Raw genomic sequence first — 18,162 nt, forward strand, 5'->3', positions numbered from 1 at the left:
ATACATGTATTTAAATTTTAAAATAAATTATACACATTCTTTGTTAAAAATACTGCATATAAAATTAGAATTTTAAGAGTGTCTATGAAGTACTCATTAGATATGAAGTATGGGTAACTACTGGTCCACAACTAAATTAAGTGTTCTATACATCTCCTCATGACTTTATAACATTGCTTTGAAACTGATCAATGATTGTCTTATTTTTCCCTGAACATTTGATTCAGGCATAGCGAAAATGTCATGACCAATTTTAGTTGGTAGGCATTTCCTCAAGTGGTCTCATAAGACCATTATGCAAATATGACCGCAATACCGGAGCAGTAAAACAAGCCATCCATCCATATCTACTGATACAGCAGAAGCAGCATGTAGAAATCCTATCAGCTGACATCTTCACAGCTTGGCCCTGTTGGCTTGTAGGAAGGGCTTCAGGTACTTCTGGTAGGACTGGTGCACCTAAGGATACACGAAAAGTTTGTCACAATATGTATGAAGGAATGCTGTTGAGAGAAGAAATATAATTTGTCAAATAATTGTCCCTTTATTTACTTCTAGTGGTGCTGTTTCATTGCCAAAAAAATTTGAAATCTTTGTACATGAATAGCCTGGTTATCTTCGTAACTCTGCAAATGGGGAGACCTAGTAGTAGCTAAAACCACGAACAGGTTTGGTAACCAGGCTATGGTAGTACCACCTCTTACTAGTAGAAGGAAGTTCCACGCTGAAAGCTTCTTTCCTAGAAATGCATCACTATGGAATGAGCTACCACGTGATTGTTTCCCAAAAGGGTATAACCTTTAACTTTTTAAATCAAAGGCCATCAAACATCTGTCCTCAATGTCTAGTACAGTAACGAAAAACATTTGAGCGGCTCTCATGAGGCTTGTTTTGTGGTGAATTTGAAGTAAACAAATAAAAAACAGTACATGTCCTCACATCAGTTATGTTGAGAGGCGAGGCCTTGGCCCACTCCAGCAGGTGTTCGTAGACGTTCCCATCGTAGCGCCCCAGTATGGAGTTCAGGATCCCGTCCGGGTAGTCGAAAGCGTCGACCAGAGCCACGGCGTCAGGACGGAGTTTGGCCATGAGGGTGTTGATGTGGCGTCTGGCCTGGCGGATGTCTGCACCGGTCAAGTAATCATCCTGATAAAAAGTGGGTGGGCATTAATTTCAAGTTCCCATATAGTTTGGATGATGAATTATGTTTACCGGTATACCTTGAAGTTCGCAGAAGGAAAAGATATTGTTTTTGATCAGTTTCTTCTTCTCCAAACAGATAAAGTCAATGACCTGAACCAGATGTCTGTCACCATGGTGACAAGTGTTGGGTTACATAGCAGGAGGGATTTACACTCCTGTCTGACCATATATATACATATGAATATGTTTGAATAAGAATTAACTGAACAGACCATTTGCGAAGTTAAACATTAAGCTTTTGTCTAAATATTTTATGTTTCTTGTACCTCCAGAAAGTCTCCACTGTTAGTGACCAGTCCATGTAGAGCGTACAGCTGACACAGCCTGGTCAGGACAGCAAAGACGGAGCTGTCCAGTGTGGTGTCTGTCAGCCTCTCTGCAAAGTTCCTCACCACAAAGTACTGGCTGTGGGCCTGGATGGCAACACGGAAGAAACAAACTTTGGTTTGATCGTATCTTGAAAGTTCATCAGTGTTGGTCATTATGAAAGTTTGAATTGCAAAATCTAACACAAGAAATTGGACTCAACCAAATTTTTTTCGCAGGGCATTACAACCATCCCTCAATAGAGACGGGGGGCACCACAGGCTTTATGCAACCTATTGTCCACTGCTCACAGAGTCGTGTATTATCTGCGTGACGTCATGGAAGCAGTGGATTGCTCATTTCTTGACAAGGACTGGAGTTGTACAGTTGAAAATGTAGGATTGTAAGGCGGCTAGCTGATACTTGAAAAAGCGTTCTAACCGTGGCAGCCTTGAGCAGATCAACTGATGTTGCATTCCATGCGTCTGCTTGGTCTTTCCCAGCCTGCATTTCACTCCTCAGTTGTTCAGCAGCCTCACGCACCAGTCTGGAAAGAGATGACAAACAAGATGTATTTGAGGCAGCCACCTTCAACTAGCTGAAGATTCTGCTGCCTTTTGTGGCTAATACGAAATGGGATTCACCAGACCTCCATCCAGGAAAGTCGTGTTAAGTGCCTTTCCCACGGGCACAAGATTGGTGACATGGCAGGGTTCGAACCCGGGACCTCTTGGTTCCAAGCCAAATGCTCTGCTGTTATTCCACACAATGTCTTCAAACTTTTTGGCACTTCACTGCTTCATCTAGAGAGATACAAAATGTATATTGCATCCAAGAAGGAGACAGACAACACAGCAACTTTGTATTATCTTCAAGAAAATGATGTTTTCTTACCTAGCTGCCCTGTGCTCGTAGGCATCACACAGAACTCCCAGGTCCAGCATGTTCCTGGTTCTCCCAGCCACAGGGACCGGCTGTACCCCTGACAGGTACGCCACCGAACCAGCCAGCTTCTCTCCCTGCACAGACTGGGTATAACTCTTCATCAGGTACCTGGGGGAGAAAGGGATGGCATCTGTAGATACGTAAATATTGTGCACTTGGGAATGCATCTATAGCAGCGACACCTGTGCTGCAGTGCAATGTGAACCAGTCAGAATTGCCCTGAGGAAGGTGACAGACAGTCACCAAAACGTCACTTCTTACCCAGAACAAGAGCTACATATCATCTAAATTTCATGACCCTAGCATGTTTAGGTCATGAGATATCCAAACCGAAAGTTTAGCTGCAGTACCATAGGAAGCCACTAGGGGGCCCAAAATCTAACCATTTTGAGGTCTCATCAAGACCTACCAACCTACCAAATATCAAGTCATTCCATGTAAGCCTTCTCAAGTTAACGTGTTTACAGACAGACAGACACACACACAGACAGACACACACACGAACATCCCTGAAAACATTATTATTAAACCTTCTTGACGAAGGTAATGACAGACCTTGCAGTTTGAAGCATCAGGACGACATGTTCCCCTTCGGCAGTTGCGGCGGGAGTACTGTTGGTGTACAGACGGGGCAGCCCACTGGCGTGAGAGTACCCATGTCCCCCACACGCCAGACGACACTCCTCCATTCCAACATCTGCCCTCGCTGACGACAGAGCCTTCAGACCAGCAGAAAGGGCATGAAGCTGGAAAATAGGATTTAGGGTATAAAATCAATGATAAGGATACCCAGGGATGAAGCAGACAATGCTGTATGCAATATATAAACAACTTAAACAGTTGAATAATTATGGAAAACATATTGTTTTTGCTCTGTTTCCTCTTCTTCTTCTCCAAACCAATAAGGTCAATGACCTGAACTAGATGCCTGTCACCATGATGTTGGGTTACATGTACATCATGTTGCAATTTTATAGCAGGAGGGATTTATACTCCTGTCTGACCATATATGTTTGAGTAAGAATTAACCAGCAGACCATATGCTAAGGTAACATTATGCATTTGCTTTGCAAATATTATTTTTTAGGCCTATAATGTAGTACCACGTTTTTTTTAATTACCTCAGGTAGGACACTGATGTCTCCCTTTTCGATCTGGCTGGAGGACTTGTTGTAAACCGACATCATGGTTTGTCCAGTCAGCCAGAAGGCATAGGCAGCAGCCAGGTTTGGGAACAACTTGTACTGCTGGGTTACATAGTCCAACACCTGGGGCTCTGGGTGGCTGGAAACGTGAAATAACATTGAAGTTAGAAGGTAAAATTTGCAAAGGAAATGCATATATAATTATGTTTAGGCCACACCAATTTAATTTCTTGGTTAACGGATTCGCCCGCTTCATTTTTTTCTGATTTGCAAATAAAAATAAAAATTCAGAATCAACTGCTGCAAAATACTCATATTTTGCCCTGAACAGTTGAAAACAGTCCTTTTCTTCCTAGTTGTTACAGTTATTCCATCTTTCAATGCAATGGTATCATTAAAAGTTCAAAATTCATTGTTTAAATTTTGAACCAGCCTGGTGTGTTGACTTCATGGCTCCTAGCGTACCATTTTGGGCCATAATAGGATGCCTAGGCTGTTTTTTGTTGTTGTTTTTTGCCCACCCGCTCCATTATTTTATCTGAAGGAAAACATAATTATACTGTTTTTCTATGTTCTTCTTCTTCTCCAGGGACCTCTGACCTGACTGAACCAGACTGTCTCTCACCATGGTAACTAGTGTTGGGTTACAACATGTTGCAATTTTGTAGCAGGAGGGATTTAGACTCCTGTCACCATATATATGAATGTGTTTGAGTAAGAATTAACAGAGCAAACCATATGTGAAGGTAAACATATGCATTTGTTTTGCAAATGTTATGTTCCTAGTAATTTGATGTACATTTCTGTCATTGACTTCAAAGAACCGTGACAGAAGCCCACCCTGGTTTCATCTCGGACTGACGGCGCACACAGCTGTAGCGAGTTGCTATGGTAACAGCCCTGGCCAGGACCCTGCTGGAGCTCATGACGATGCCAGCTCTCACCAGCACCATGGTACCGTAGGTCAGCTTGGTACTGGGCGGCTTCACGTACGTGCCATCCGGCTCAACCTGAAACACAGGCAAAATCATATAGCCTGGTTACCAAACCTATTATAGCTCCCGAGTCCTACATTCTCTATTTGGGGAGAGGATGTAGGACTCGGGAGCTATAATAGGTTTGGTACTTTGCGGAGAGAATGTAGGGCTCTAGAGCTGTAATAGGTCTGTTAACCAAGCTAAAATCATGTACAGTCAGGGAAAAAATTGTTGGTGACTGGGGGTGGTTGCTCAAGACAAAGGCAAAAGGCAAAGCTCAATTTTTTTTATTCACATATATTTATTGAGTAAGGTATAGAAGCACAGTTGCTTAATATATGACTGTACCAGTAACTCTCGCAAAATTACATTTTGAAGTGATTGGTCATTAATTATCCTGATGAAGGCCACAGTGGTCGTTGAAAATTTGACCTCTGTTTAACCTGTGTGTTGGAATAAAGTTCAACATTTTACTGAGAAACTAACCCTTGAATACTTCTTGAGCATGTTCTCTCTCGGGATCCTGACATTGTTGAGTGCCAGGAAGCCGTTGTCCATGAAGTCATAACCAAACTTGGGGCCGATGTCACCAACAGTCACTCCTGAAAACAGCAGAATAACAAGCAACTATAGTCAGTGTCTTCCTTGTATACAACTTACATGTATATATTTAGTATGTACAAAAATACATACAACTAGAAAGGCAACAGTTGCAAAGCAAATTCATAATGTTAAATACCTTCACATATAGTCTGCTCTGTTAATTCTTACTCAAACACATTCACACATATTCACACAGGAGTCTAAATCCCTCCTACTAGAAAATTGCAACAGTTTGTAACCCAACACCAGTTACCATGGTGACAGATGGTTTGGCTCAGGACATTGACCAGGTCAGTGTTTGGAGGGGAAGAAGAAGAAATTGAGCAAAAACAATATGTTTTCCTTTGGTAAACATAAATATTTTGGTGCATCAGTGCAGTGTACCTACAGAAAAAAAATTGGGTTCACAGCTCCAACTTTGGTGCGCATGCACCCAGCATTTTGAGCCCTGTGCTGTTAATGGTCATATGGAAGGTTCGCAACAAAAACCTACCAGGCATAGGCTTGTGGTCCTCCAGACTGCGAATCTGCAGCATGAAGGGATGAACGCCGTACGACTTGCCGCGGATGTACAACTGGGCCATCAGGACGACATAGTTGGACGTCTTCCCCACTGTGTGGACACATTGCCAAATGTTCAATTCTTCAAATGTACAACTTAGGATTTTGTATGCAACATCTTAGATAGTATAGATAGTAGCCAAAGCTACAGGACTGATACAAAGGGGAAAAGTATATGGTTGGACTGTCAATTGTTTCCTACTCACAAAGACTTTAAGTTACACAAACATGTAAAAAAGACTTTAAAGTTACGTGAACTAATAGCCAGAGTGTCAGCCTTGTTAGGCTAACGCGAACTACAGATACTCCTTTCCTTGCTTTATATAGTGACCTTTAAAATCTTACTTTGATACCTCTCATGACAAATATCGCGTATAAAAAGGTAAAGTGTAGTCGTGTAGCCTTTTGCAGGCTGGATGAAAGTTGTGAAAAGTGCCTTTCCCTGGTGAAGGACACATTGTCTTGCAAAAAATGACGGTCACAGGAATCAAACCCATGACCATGGTCATCAATGCCACCCAATCTTGTATGTGGAAAGACTATATAATACTAGAAAAGTAACATTTGCAAAGCAAATGCATAATGTTTACCTTTGGACATGGTCTGCTCTGTTAATTCTTACTCAAACACATTCATATACATGTACATGTACATGTATAATGGTGACAGGAGCCTAAATGCCTACTATGAAATTGCAACATTATGTAACCCAACACCAGTTACTATGGTGACAGACGTCAACAAAAGAGGCCATTGGCCAGGTCAAAGGTTAGTGTTTGGAACAGAAGAAGAGGAAGAAGAAATGGAGCAAAAACAATATGTTTTCCTTCGGTAAACATAAAAACTCACTTCCCCCCGGCCACCACTTGGATGCTGAGAGAGTCGGAGTGTTGAGGATGAATTCCTGGGTCTTTGGGTCAAAGGTCGCTGTTGTTTCCAGGCCTCTAACAAAGGTTCCTGAAAAAAAAAAGCAGATGCAAGTAAGATTGTAGAGAATAAAGTGATGGATAAAAAGTTTTCCTAACATCTATACTTCTCAAAAGATTACTTCTAGAAGAGATCAATCATTATCTTTTATATTATGTACAAGGTCTTCTTCTTCTATATTAGGTCTTCCCATCTTATATAATTTTATGAGCCTTTAGTCTAATTATTTGACTGTTGGGGCACCCTGCACAGAAGATCTGACAACAATGCATTATGAGCAGTTTCCTTCACTTTTCTCTGTTTTCTGTTCTTAACATTCCAGCTAGTTTTGTGCCTGTCCATAATACATTATCCTCCAATCTTCCTCCTTTCTTCCTTGGAGGATCACAGTCTTACCATAGTCTGGGTGCCATCCTCCGTAGTTTCTGCCCGCTCCCTAATATCGTGGTGCCTAGCGACATTAGGGAGCGGGTGGAAACTACAGAGGATGGCACCCAGGGTAGTCTTACCATGTCCTATCTCCGTCTGCGCGTACGTGCCAACGATGGCGTAGTTCTCTGCCATCTTCAGCCACTTTTCCTTCTGTTGTTCCGTAGCCTGTCCACGCAGGGTGGGGAGAAACATCCTCTCATGGACACTCATGGGGTAGCCATCAGACACAAGAACCGCACTGAAAAACAAGACATCAGATGGTTGTAATCCTCTATGGAAAGACGGCTGCCTATCCCTGACTCCCTTTACCGCCTTTTCCCTCCCCAACCAAAAGGACTCGAATCCTGCTATGTCACTGATCTTGTGCCCTTAGGAAAGGCACTTTACACTACTTTTCTCACTTCACTCAGGTGAAAATGAGTACCTAGCTTCGGTTAGGGACGTCCCTCACACCCCACGTACGTTAAAGAAGCCCCACCATGCTTATCGAAAAGAGTAGGGGACCTTCCCAGTATGAGTGGTTCAAACGTAAACCATAGGCCCCAATAAATTGTGAGCTCCTCAAAATTCAGCCTTTGGCTGCAAAGAGAGAGTAGCCACTCACTCACACACTCACTATCCAGCCCAGCAAAATACAAAACAAACTGCCATATCATATAACGAAAGACGCACGTGGTGTAGTAGTACTGGTCCCAAAAATCGGTGATGTTGAGTTCCTTCATCTTTGTGATCATCGCGATCCCCTTCTTCAGCTGGGTCTCATACTGCTGTTCTCGTGACATGAAGTTCAAGTCTTCATGTTGGAAGTCAGGGTCATTCAGGGCAAGGGACTCTGGGAAACAAGGTAGCTTGAACTACTAAGATTCAAGGTAACATTTGCAAAACAAATACATAATGTTTACCTTCGCATATGGTCTGCTCTGCAAATTACTCAAACACATTCATATAACGTTATATGTTGACAGGAGTCTAAATCCCTCCTGCTATAAAATTACAACATGATGTAACTCAACACCAGTTACCATGGTAACAGACGTCAGGTCATTGAGCTTTTTGGTTTGGAGAACAAGAGGAATTGTAGCAAAAACAATTTATTAATGTTTATCAGCCTGTTGCTGAAGAAAACGCACTAAAATATTGAGAATGTGAAGAAAGCCTAACTGTAACGGTTAGGCCTCTCAAAGTAACGTTACACGGTTACAGATAACAAAAAAGTTCACAAATCTACAACAAAGCTTTGTCTCTTATTAGCTGTTGATGACTAGCAAATGAATATCTTTCAAAACTATAATCTCACCTAACTCCCTCTTCCTTCTGAGCTTCTCCGGGCCTCCATACAGGAAGTTTGTGATCTTCTCCGGGTCGAAACTGGCGCTTTCTCTTTCTTTCTTCAAATCTGGGTTCATCCTGGTCGCCATTTTTACGTTCTACTCATGTTCGAAGGGTCAGACTCATAGTCGCTAGGACAACGACCTCAGTCATGTTTGGACAACGTTATATGAAGGTCTACTCTACTTCTCTCATGTTTAGAGAATGATCTGGTCAAAGGTCGCGGCCGCTAGGACAATGACCCCACTAGGAAAGTCTCGCGAGCGAAAGGGGGCGGGGCGGTGAATCGAGGGGTTGGTGGAAAAGCCGGTCCGGTCTACATGGCGGAAAAAACAGCCCGGTCTGGTTCAGGGTGGAAAAACCGGTCGGACCAAGTTGCGCACCCAAGCAGAAGGCGGGAGAATTGCAAGCAGTCTGTGTGAAAACAATTCTCCTTCAATTAGGATTGGAAGAGTCATTGAAAGACCGACAGTAAGCCCAATTGATTAGAAATATTTTAATTATATTTAGCTATTCAGTAAGTTTTACATTACATTTTACTTTCACGTAGTATATTCAAATTTTAAAATATTATATATATATATATTTATTTATACACATTCCTTGTTAGAAATACTGCATAGAATTTCAGAGTGTCCATTGAAGTACTAACGTACAAGGTATGGCAACTGCACGTACATTTAATTATTATACAATTAAATATTCTATACATCACCTCATGACTTAATAGCATATTGCTTTGACACTGACCAATGTCTTATTTTTCCCACAACATTTGAGTCAGGGATAGGGAAAATGTCATGAACTCCATATATGAACCTTTAGGCCACACCAATTTAATTTGTTGGTTCTTGGATCCGCCTGCTTCTTTTTTTTTTATTTGCAAAAAAAAAAAAACATATCAGGATCTGAATCAAATCCAAAATGCTCATATTTTGGCCCCAACAGTTGAAGAAAGTCCCTTCTCTTCAGAGTTGTTACAGTTTTTCCATCTATCAATGCAGTGGTTCGATTGACGTCGTCACAGCTTGGCCCTGTTGGCTTGCAGGAAGGGCTTCAGGTACTTGTGGTAGGACTGGTGCACCTGAGATAAACAGGTATTGCAAAATGTAAGTCACAAGATATAATAATATATGTGTATGAATGTGTATGAAGGTATGCTGTTGAGAGAAGAAATATAATTCGCCAAATAATTGTCCCTATATTTGATTTGACTTGATTTGATTTATTGAAATTGTAACAATACAATACACGTGGGGCACAGGCAGCTGTTGCTGATGTTGTGTCCCGCACATAGAAACAAATACAGGACAGACAATACTCATTTTCTCTTGAGTTAAGTGAGGAAAGTCGTGTTAAGTGCCTTTCCCAAGATCTGTGTCATGTCAGGACTCAAACCCGGGACCTCTTGGTTCTGAGTTGAGCACTCTGCCGTTACGCCACACATTTACTTGTCATGGTGCTGTTTCATTGCCCAAAAGATTTGAAATCTTTGTACATGTATAGTAGTCTGTAACCTACTTTAGCTGCTAAGCCTCTGGCAGCTAAAATAGCTTTGGTAACCAGGTTTTAGTCAGTATGTGGCCTTACATCAGTTTTGTTGAGAGGAGAAGCCTTGGCCCACTCCAGCAGGTGTTCGTAGACGTTCCCATCGTAGCGCCCCAGTATGGAGTTCAGGATCCCGTCCGGGTAGTCGAACGCGTCGACAAGAGCCACGGCGTCAGGACGGAGTTTGGCCATGAGGGCGTTGATGTGGCGTCTGGCCTGGCGGATGTCTGTGCCGGTCATGTAGCCATCCTGTGAAGACATTGAGGAGCCCGAAATGATAAATGATGATAAATGATCAACACATTCGTGCAGCACTAGTGCCCAATTGCCTAGGGATCTGGACTGAGGTGGCATTAATGGCTGCTGAAAATGCCAGGCTAGTGCAGCATCAATGCTGTACCTATGCGGCACTGAGCACCACTTTGGTAAGGGTATTTAGACATGCACTTCCAGGCATCCAATTTCAGAGCAGCAGAACAAAACAATTGTCTAAATAATGAAATCTGTCTGATACTCACTCACTATCCGGTTTATCGCCTGTTGTTCCCCGACTTCTGATTGACATTTACTGACATTTCTAGCGCATTATTTTCACCATTATTTCATACTTGAAGCATTTGAAACAGCCCAAAGCATTTTAAGCTATGTGAGACATCTCTTTAGTTTTGGGGATTTTGAATTAAAGCTAGAATCTGGAGCCTACCAATAATAAACAAGCATTATAGATGTCTAGTCTACATGTAGGTCATAATTAACTTTATTTGTTTGGAGAAGAAGAAGAGGAAGAAACAGAGCAAAAGTAATACATTTTCCTTCTACGAAGGTAAACATAATGACCAGAAGACTTAGACTTTGAAGAACAAAGTTTTTAGTTACCTCCAGAAAGTCGCCAGAGTTGTTCACCACCCCATGTAGAGCGTGCAGCTGACACAGGCTGGTGAGGACAGCACGCACAGAGCTGTCCACCGCGGGGTCAGCAAGCCGGGCAGCAAAGTTCTTCACCACAAAGTACTGGCTGTGGGCCTGGGGAGCATTACATAATATAGGGTTAACTAGTCATTTATGAGATTGTTATAGAAACTGACCAATAAGTGAAACAACTCCAGGACCTGACTGTGCAACATGAAAACGGATTGGAACAGAACGCATGTTCCATTTGGGGTCAGCAAGCCGGAAGTTCTTCACCACAAAGTACTGGCTGTGGGCCTGGGGAACATTTAGATAATATAGGGTTAATGTATGGTGTCAGAAATCATGGTTGATTCCAATAACCGCTGTGTATTCGAATTCTAGTAACATGAAAAACTTTGGCAGTAACTGGAACAGAACGCATGTTCCATTTGGTATCACCAGTATGTATGTTCCATTCGGGGTCACCCATGGTCATTGGAACAGAATGCATGTTCTATTTCGGGTCACTGTCACCGTCAGTCATTTGTATGTGAATAAACTTCCATTCCCCCTAAATAGTGGTTCAGTCAAGTTAATGCGTGAAAGGAAAAATGCAGTATTTAACTCTAACAGACAAGCTAAAGCTCTCTTACCGTGGCTGCCTTGACCAGGTCCACAGATGTGGCGTTCCAGGCATCAGGTTGGTCCTTCCCTGCCTGCTGTTCCTTTCTGAGCTGCAAGGCGGCCTCGTGAACCAGCCTGAAAAGAATTCATACCAGTCAGCATTCATAGACAATGCTAACGTGGAAAATTAACGTCACTCAGCCTGAAAGTCAGCCAAGTTTCACAAATAGTAGCAGAATTATCTAGAAAAACAAGGATCATCATCATCAAAAACTGCAAGAAAACAAAGATGGACATACATTTTGTATCCTAAATTCTGAATGCAGTATACTGGTTCTGAGCTAGCAGTATAGGGAAAACACTAACAGAAGTGATGTTTTACATTACTTGACAGTCTAAGTGTTACATGTTACGAATTCACAATTCGTACCTGGCTGCCCTGTGCTGGTAGGCCTCGATCAGTACCTGAAGGTCCAGGACATCCCTGGTTCTCCCAGCCACAGGGACCGGCTGTACCCCTGCCAGGTACGCCACAGAACCAGCCAGCTTCTCTCCCTGCACAGACTGGCTATAACTCTTCATCAGGTACCTGCAGGGGGAGAATAGCATGGCATCTGTATTAGGAGGTTGTTTTTTTTTAGTTTAGTTTTGGTTTAACTAGTTTTTGCTGACATTCTACTTCAATTTTCAATTTTTTTAAGTTGGGTGCACCTCACTCACACTCACTATCCGGTTTATCGTCTGTTGTTCCCCGTCTTCCGAGGGTTAGACGTGCTTGCACTGCAATACTGAGGCTTGATGGCAGCCCGCCACTTGCCTCTATATTGTGGGTTGACATTAAGTAGGTTCAAGTGGTGGAGGTCAAAAAATTTCATTTGGTGGACCACGAGGGTTTGGGCCTTCCTTATTCAGTGTGAGGATCTTCTTAGGCCAGTGGACCTATTCCAAAAAATGAATTTCATTTTTGAGCCCTGTACCAGTAAGGACAACCCCATGACCTTGACTGACCTTGCAGTCTGCAGCATGAGTACGGTGTTCTCTCCCTCGTACGTAGCGGCGGGGGTGTGTTCCGCGTAGATACTGGGGATCCCGCTGGCGTGCGAGTAACCGTGCCCGCCGCACGCCATGCGACACTCCTCAATCCCAGCATTCATCACCCAGGAGGACAGAGACTTCAGGCCGGAGGACAGAGCATGGAGCTGGAGGGAAGAAAAACAACGAGGCACAAACGTCAAAACGTGAATAGAAAGGTAATAGTTGCAAAGCTAACAAACACGTCTTGCCTCAGCCCACAGATAACAGTTTGGTATGGGATAGGGTTGATTCAACTCACTACAAAGCTGACGAGAAGAAACAGTCAGCCACAAATAGTGCCGTGTACCGGTTTGCTGGAACTAGTTCTGGTCAGGTAAAAATGTTTAGGTTCAAGCCCCCCAAAAACTGAATGTTTTAAAAAAACAATCGTCGCATTCCCTTTCTGTTCTAAACCACCAAAGATTTGCACTGCAAAATGAAGAAAACATTGCCATCGGGCATCGTCAAGTGTTGGCCTCTGTAAATTATGTGGCCACAGTTTTGCCCAAACGTGCCTCGCAAACAACAATGCTTCTAAACCCTGGTAGTGCAGTGCTCACTTCAAAATTTTGCAGAAAACATGTGTCTCTGACAATAAAAACTACACTACATGTCGCCAGGACTTTTTGGTGGCATTGAAAACTGATACAGTAACTGTAACAACATTTTTCTTGATCGTGCATAGATAAGTTATTTTACATTCTAACAAAAATCACTGTTCCACGACGAAGGTGGATGGTATTTATACCTCTGGTAGAACGGTGATGTCGCCACGGGTGATCCGCTCCATGGACCTGAAGTAAACAGACACCATAGCGCGGGCAGCGAACATGAAGGCGTAGGCAGCAGCCAGGTACGGGAACAACTTGTACTGCTGGGTTACATAGTCCAACACCTGGGGCTCAGGGTGGCTGGAAACGTGTAAAATTAATAAGTAAATCAACTAGTAAAATTTGAACTAGAAAGGTAACAATTGCAAAGCAAATGCATAATGTTTACCTCCGCATACATGTATGGTCTGCTCTGTCAATTCTTACTCAAACACATTCATATATATATGGTGACGGGAGTCTAAATCCCTCCTGCTATAAAATTGCAACATAGTGTAACCCAACACTAGCAAGTTACCATGGTGACAGACATGTGGTTCAGGTCATTGACCTTATTTGTTTGGAGAAGAAGAAGAAAAGGGAGAAGAAACAGAGCAAAAACGATACGTTAAAAAATCCTTCTGCAAAGGTAACGATAACTCACTGTCACCAAGTACAGTAGGGGCATTGCCATTAGATAGCCTTAAACAATGTCTAGAGTTAGATGTCCAAGGGCTAGGTATTAAAAGTCGTTCAGTCTAATGTAGCCAGCTGCTGCCGCGCCTGTGAAGCTGGTGTGTTACGCTGAAGGGTGGTTATACAGATACAGATACAGATGACAGTGTTCTACTTACCCTGGTTTCATCTCCGACTGTCTCCGCACACAGCTGTAGCGAGTTGCTATGGTAACAGCCTTGGCGAGGGACTCTGCGGCTTCGCTGACGATGAAGGACCTGACCTGCACCATGGTCCCGTACGCCAGTTTGGAGCTGGGAGGTTTTACATAGGTGCCGTCTGGCTCAACCTGGAGGGACACAAGTTTTTTTGTTTTAAACCGAATTTAACGTCATTTTTCCCCAACCGGGGGTTAGACGTGCTTGCACCAGGTACAAGTCTTTTTTTTTAAGCAAGATTTTTACGGCTGGATGCTCTTCCTAACGCCAACCCAAACCCTAGTAGGGCCCAGGAACCCTCTATTAAACTGAGGGGGGAAAGGCGTGTTAAGTGCCTTTCCCAAGGGCATAACGTCTGGGTGAATGTGTGGGTCCAACCATGGGGATTGAACCTGGGTCTTCTTGCTTGACAGTCGGACACTCTATCCACTACACCACACAGACGCCACTACACCACACAGACGCCACAAGTCAACAGGTTAATCTCCAAGCAGATCCTAGGGTGGCAAAAAGACAGTCCAGGCAGTAGTCATTGGCCAGAGAGGGTCCAATACGCCACTCAAGGTGGGTGTAGTGACCATATATAAAAAGGTACGTATTTTCCCCCATCAACCTCTGCTTGGAGGGTAAACGGGTGTCATACCCTGAATCCAGATAAACGCCAGCCTGGCCGATTCTAGTTGTCTCGCTAACAACTAGCCCCCTGAAACATACAGTATCCAGCCTTCTAGCTAGAATCGGCCAGGCCCATAGTAATCTGGATTTCTGGGTACAGGTGTCAACATGGTCTTGTAGCCAGAGAAAGTCTAAATCTTAAAATCTGCTTGGAGAGTATCTTCCAGTATGTACCATTCATCATTGTTACAGTTACTCCTCTCCGTGAATAGTTTATCAGGTTGGTAAGTTCCTGAATAAAGAGACACAAACAAGTGTTTTATTCAGCCAACGTTTTGGTGACTGTCTGTCACCTTCCTCAGGGCAATTCTGACTGGTTCCCAGCAACTGCATCGCATTGTAGATACATTTCCCTGTAATCACGCATTTGTGTAGATATGTAAATATTGTACGTTTGGGAATGCATCTACAGCAGCGACACCTGTGCTGCAGTGCAATGTGAACTAGTCAGAATTGCCCTGAGGAAGGTGACAGACGGTCACCGAAATGTCGGCTGTGAATAAAACACTTGGTTGTGTAAAAAGAGTCTCTTTACTCTGTTACAGTTACTGTAAGTTGTAGTATTGGAACAGAAAACTTACCCTTGAGTACTTCATAAGCATGTTGTCTCTTGGAATTCTGACATGGTCGAAGCGTAGAAAGCCGTTGTCATTTCCTGCATACCCAAATTTGGGGCCGATGTCACCTACCGTCACCCCTAGTGTTCAACAACGGATTTAAGATGATCGTTACAGTTACTGTGGAATTAACATTTTTATGGCTTTAACTTAAGGAAAAAAACATACTGTAATTCCTGATTTGTTCACTGTACTTTTATGTTCACTGTTTTCACTGTCACTTCTGTACCGTGAACTTATCATTACAGTCAACAGGTAATTCCTGAACCTTCTTTTTCCTGCACCTGCCACCACCGTGAATGTATAGTACAGTGAACATCCCCATTTTTCTCAGACCGTGAAATTTTGCTACAGTGAACATAAAGTGAATTACAGTACTTCATGAAAGTTTTCATATAGGATTCCTTCCTTCTGCAATGGGATTCATACAATTGTAATAAAATGACATTCCATGCAATTTCAGTATGCAATATCCACTAACCTATTAACTCACACTCACTAACCTATTAACTTCATTAACCTACCAGATAAAGGCTTGTGTTGTTCATACTGCAAATCTGTACCATGAGGGGGTGGGGGCTGTAAGACACTCATACTCACTAACCTATTAACTGCTCATACTCACTAACCTATTAACTCATACTCACTAACCTATTATCTTCATTAACCTACCAGGAAGAGGCTTGTGGTCCTCTAGACTGCGAATTTGCACCATGAAGGGATGAGGTCCATAAGACTTGCCGTGGATGTACAGCTGGGCCATCAGGACACAGTAGTTGGACGTCTTCCCCACTGGAAAAATCAAAGACAAAAACTTTCAGAATTTTAGAAGTTTTCACATGGTTGGGATATATCTTGCAGTGGATGCTGTGGACACAGTGTTCTAGCCAGCCTGCAATTTCTTTAGATAAGATGTATTTCTACGTCTATGACTGTAATATTGTTAATGATTTTATTGCCCAAGTTTTTATTACCATAGAATCATAGATATTGACTAATAAGTCAACAACTGAATGTGTTGGTCATAGTTACATTGTGTAAATTTAGATACTATCATTGTGCAACTTGTAGTTTTATTTTCCTATGTATGTATACAAGATCAACCCACAGGACAGAGACAAGTCTCAGTATTGCAGTGCAAGCACGTCTAACCCTCGGAAGATGGGGAACAACAGACGATATACCGGACAGTGAGTGTGAGTAAGAACACACAATTCAGCCTGTTGACTGCCAGTTGTTCACTTGCAATAAACCAAACTATAAATAAAAGGCTCCATCCCCGAGGCTTTGCCAAAAACTTACAGCAGCCGGGCCACCATTTTGTCCCTGTAGGGGTCGGGGTGTGGAGGTCAAACTCCTGGGTATGGGGGTCATAGGTCGCCGTCGTTTCCAGGCCTCGGAGAAAAGTTCCTGATAATATGGAGGAATAAAATAATAATATTTCAACATGATAGGAAAATTTTTGTCCGTCATGAGCAGCAAAATTCTGTCATACAACAGAAAGATGGACCCTGGCTATCGAACACTGGTAGACGTTATGATTATCTTTTGTGATATTTAGTAAAACTAAAAAGGTAACATTTGCAAAGCAAATGCATAATGTTTACCTCCGCATATGGTCTGCTCTGTTAATTCTTACTCAAACATTCACATATGTGGTGACAGGAGTCTAAATCCCTCCTGCTATAAAATTGCAACATGATGTAACCCAACACCAGTTACCATGGTGACAGACGTCTGGTCCTGGCCATTGACCTCATTTGTTTGGAATGGAAGAAGAAACTGAGCAAAAACAGTATGTTTTCCTTCAGTAAACATAATAAAGTCAATAGCTCAGCTTCTTCCTCTTCTTCTTCTTCCATGTCATGCCAAAGACCAGGACCAGATGTCTGTCACCATGGTAACTGGTGTTGGGTTACATAATTGTCTCACCGTGGCCCATCTCTGTCTGTGCGTACGTCCCGATGATGGCATAGTTCTCCGCCATCTTGAGCCACTTGTCCTTCTGTTCGTCCGTTGCCTGTCCCCGTAGCGTGGGGAGGAACATGCTGGTGTGCAGGCCAAACGGTCCAGCCATGGCCTTAAACGCACCGTTGCTATGGGAGGGAAGAAAGTATGTTGGATTGAGATGATAGCCAATTAGCACCAAGGACAAGTATGTTGGATTGAGATGATAGCCAATCAGCACCAAGGACAAGTATGTTGGATTGAGATAATAGCCAATCAGCACCAAGGACAAGTATGTTGGATTGAGATGATAGCCAATCAGCACCAAGGACAAGTATGTTGGATTGAGATAATTATTGAGCCAATCAGCACCAAGGACAAGTATGTTGGATTGAGATGATAGCCAATCAGCACCAAGGACAAGTATGTTGGATTGAGATGATAGCCAATCAGCACCAAGGACAAGTATGTTGGATTGAGATGATAGCCAATTAACTGTATTCTGTAAATCACTTTATATCCCCAGTATCAAAATTTTGCAGTACAATGTATGCATCTACCAAACGGTCCTGCCATGATCTTGAAGGCACCGTTGCTATGAGAGGGAAGAAAATGGATACTTAGGGCTCGTGTAACAGTGGGGGGTTTATAGACACTACCAACTGACCCGGCCGATGGGTCTAGACCTTTTAGCTGAATTGTTAGAGCATTGGTGTTGTGAACTGGTGTCCGGGTTTGGTGTAGGAGTGTCTTTCTGTTTCTACTCTCCTAATTCTTACACTTGAAATACTTTCTGCAGGTAACCTGCACAAGACAAAGTGGTAAAAACCACATAGACCCAGCCTGGGTACCATTCATATTTTGCTCTGCTACAC

The 18,162-nt window shown here is 42.9% G+C and overlaps 2 protein-coding genes across 2 annotated transcripts in view; both read right to left on the reverse strand.

Moving 5' to 3' along the window:
- Positions 1–74: 74 nt before the first annotated feature.
- Positions 75–8,522, reverse strand: LOC109473089 (peroxisomal acyl-coenzyme A oxidase 1-like). Its single transcript, XM_019772999.1, has 14 exons — positions 8,397–8,522; positions 7,772–7,931; positions 7,177–7,337; positions 6,590–6,697; positions 5,673–5,792; positions 5,063–5,178; positions 4,440–4,609; positions 3,576–3,738; positions 3,010–3,200; positions 2,404–2,562; positions 1,951–2,056; positions 1,470–1,616; positions 940–1,146; positions 75–459 (listed from the first exon to the last, which is right to left on the reverse strand). Exons 1-14 carry the CDS (start codon positions 8,515–8,517, stop codon positions 397–399), a joined length of 1,992 nt encoding a protein of 663 aa, XP_019628558.1. The 5' UTR covers positions 8,518–8,522; the 3' UTR covers positions 75–396.
- Positions 8,523–9,371: 849 nt separating this feature from the next.
- LOC109473090 (peroxisomal acyl-coenzyme A oxidase 1-like) overlaps positions 9,372–18,162 on the reverse strand; it is a 10,049-nt gene continuing 1,258 nt past the window's right edge. The window contains exons 3-14 of the mRNA XM_019773000.1: positions 17,273–17,436; positions 16,643–16,750; positions 16,013–16,132; positions 15,305–15,420; positions 14,010–14,179; positions 13,314–13,476; positions 12,500–12,690; positions 11,922–12,080; positions 11,521–11,626; positions 10,853–10,999; positions 10,019–10,225; positions 9,372–9,512 (exon numbers count right to left, since the gene is read on the reverse strand). Coding sequence (XP_019628559.1) covers positions 9,450–9,512; positions 10,019–10,225; positions 10,853–10,999; positions 11,521–11,626; positions 11,922–12,080; positions 12,500–12,690; positions 13,314–13,476; positions 14,010–14,179; positions 15,305–15,420; positions 16,013–16,132; positions 16,643–16,750; positions 17,273–17,436 — 1,714 coding nt within the window. The 3' untranslated portion in view covers positions 9,372–9,449. The remainder of the gene's footprint in view (positions 9,513–10,018; positions 10,226–10,852; positions 11,000–11,520; positions 11,627–11,921; positions 12,081–12,499; positions 12,691–13,313; positions 13,477–14,009; positions 14,180–15,304; positions 15,421–16,012; positions 16,133–16,642; positions 16,751–17,272; positions 17,437–18,162) is intronic.

Source organism: Branchiostoma belcheri, unplaced genomic scaffold (assembly GCF_001625305.1).
Source record: "Branchiostoma belcheri isolate BF01 breed outbred unplaced genomic scaffold, Haploidv18h27 scaffold29, whole genome shotgun sequence".
In the NCBI taxonomy this organism is placed as follows: Eukaryota; Metazoa; Chordata; class Leptocardii; order Amphioxiformes; family Branchiostomatidae; genus Branchiostoma; species Branchiostoma belcheri.

Bases quoted from the DNA above. Each gene is read 5' to 3' on its own strand.
- LOC109473089 (XM_019772999.1), bottom strand. From the start codon at position 8,517: ATGGCGACCAGGATGAACCCAGATTTGAAGAAAGAAAGAGAAAGCGCC. The intron at 7,932-8,396 runs GTGAGATTATAG...CTTGTTTCCCAG, and splicing joins CAGAAGGAAGAGGGAGTTAG to AGTCCCTTGCCCTGAATGAC. The intron at 7,338-7,771 runs GTGCGTCTTTCG...CTTGTTTTTCAG, and splicing joins GACCAGTACTACTACACCAC to TGCGGTTCTTGTGTCTGATG.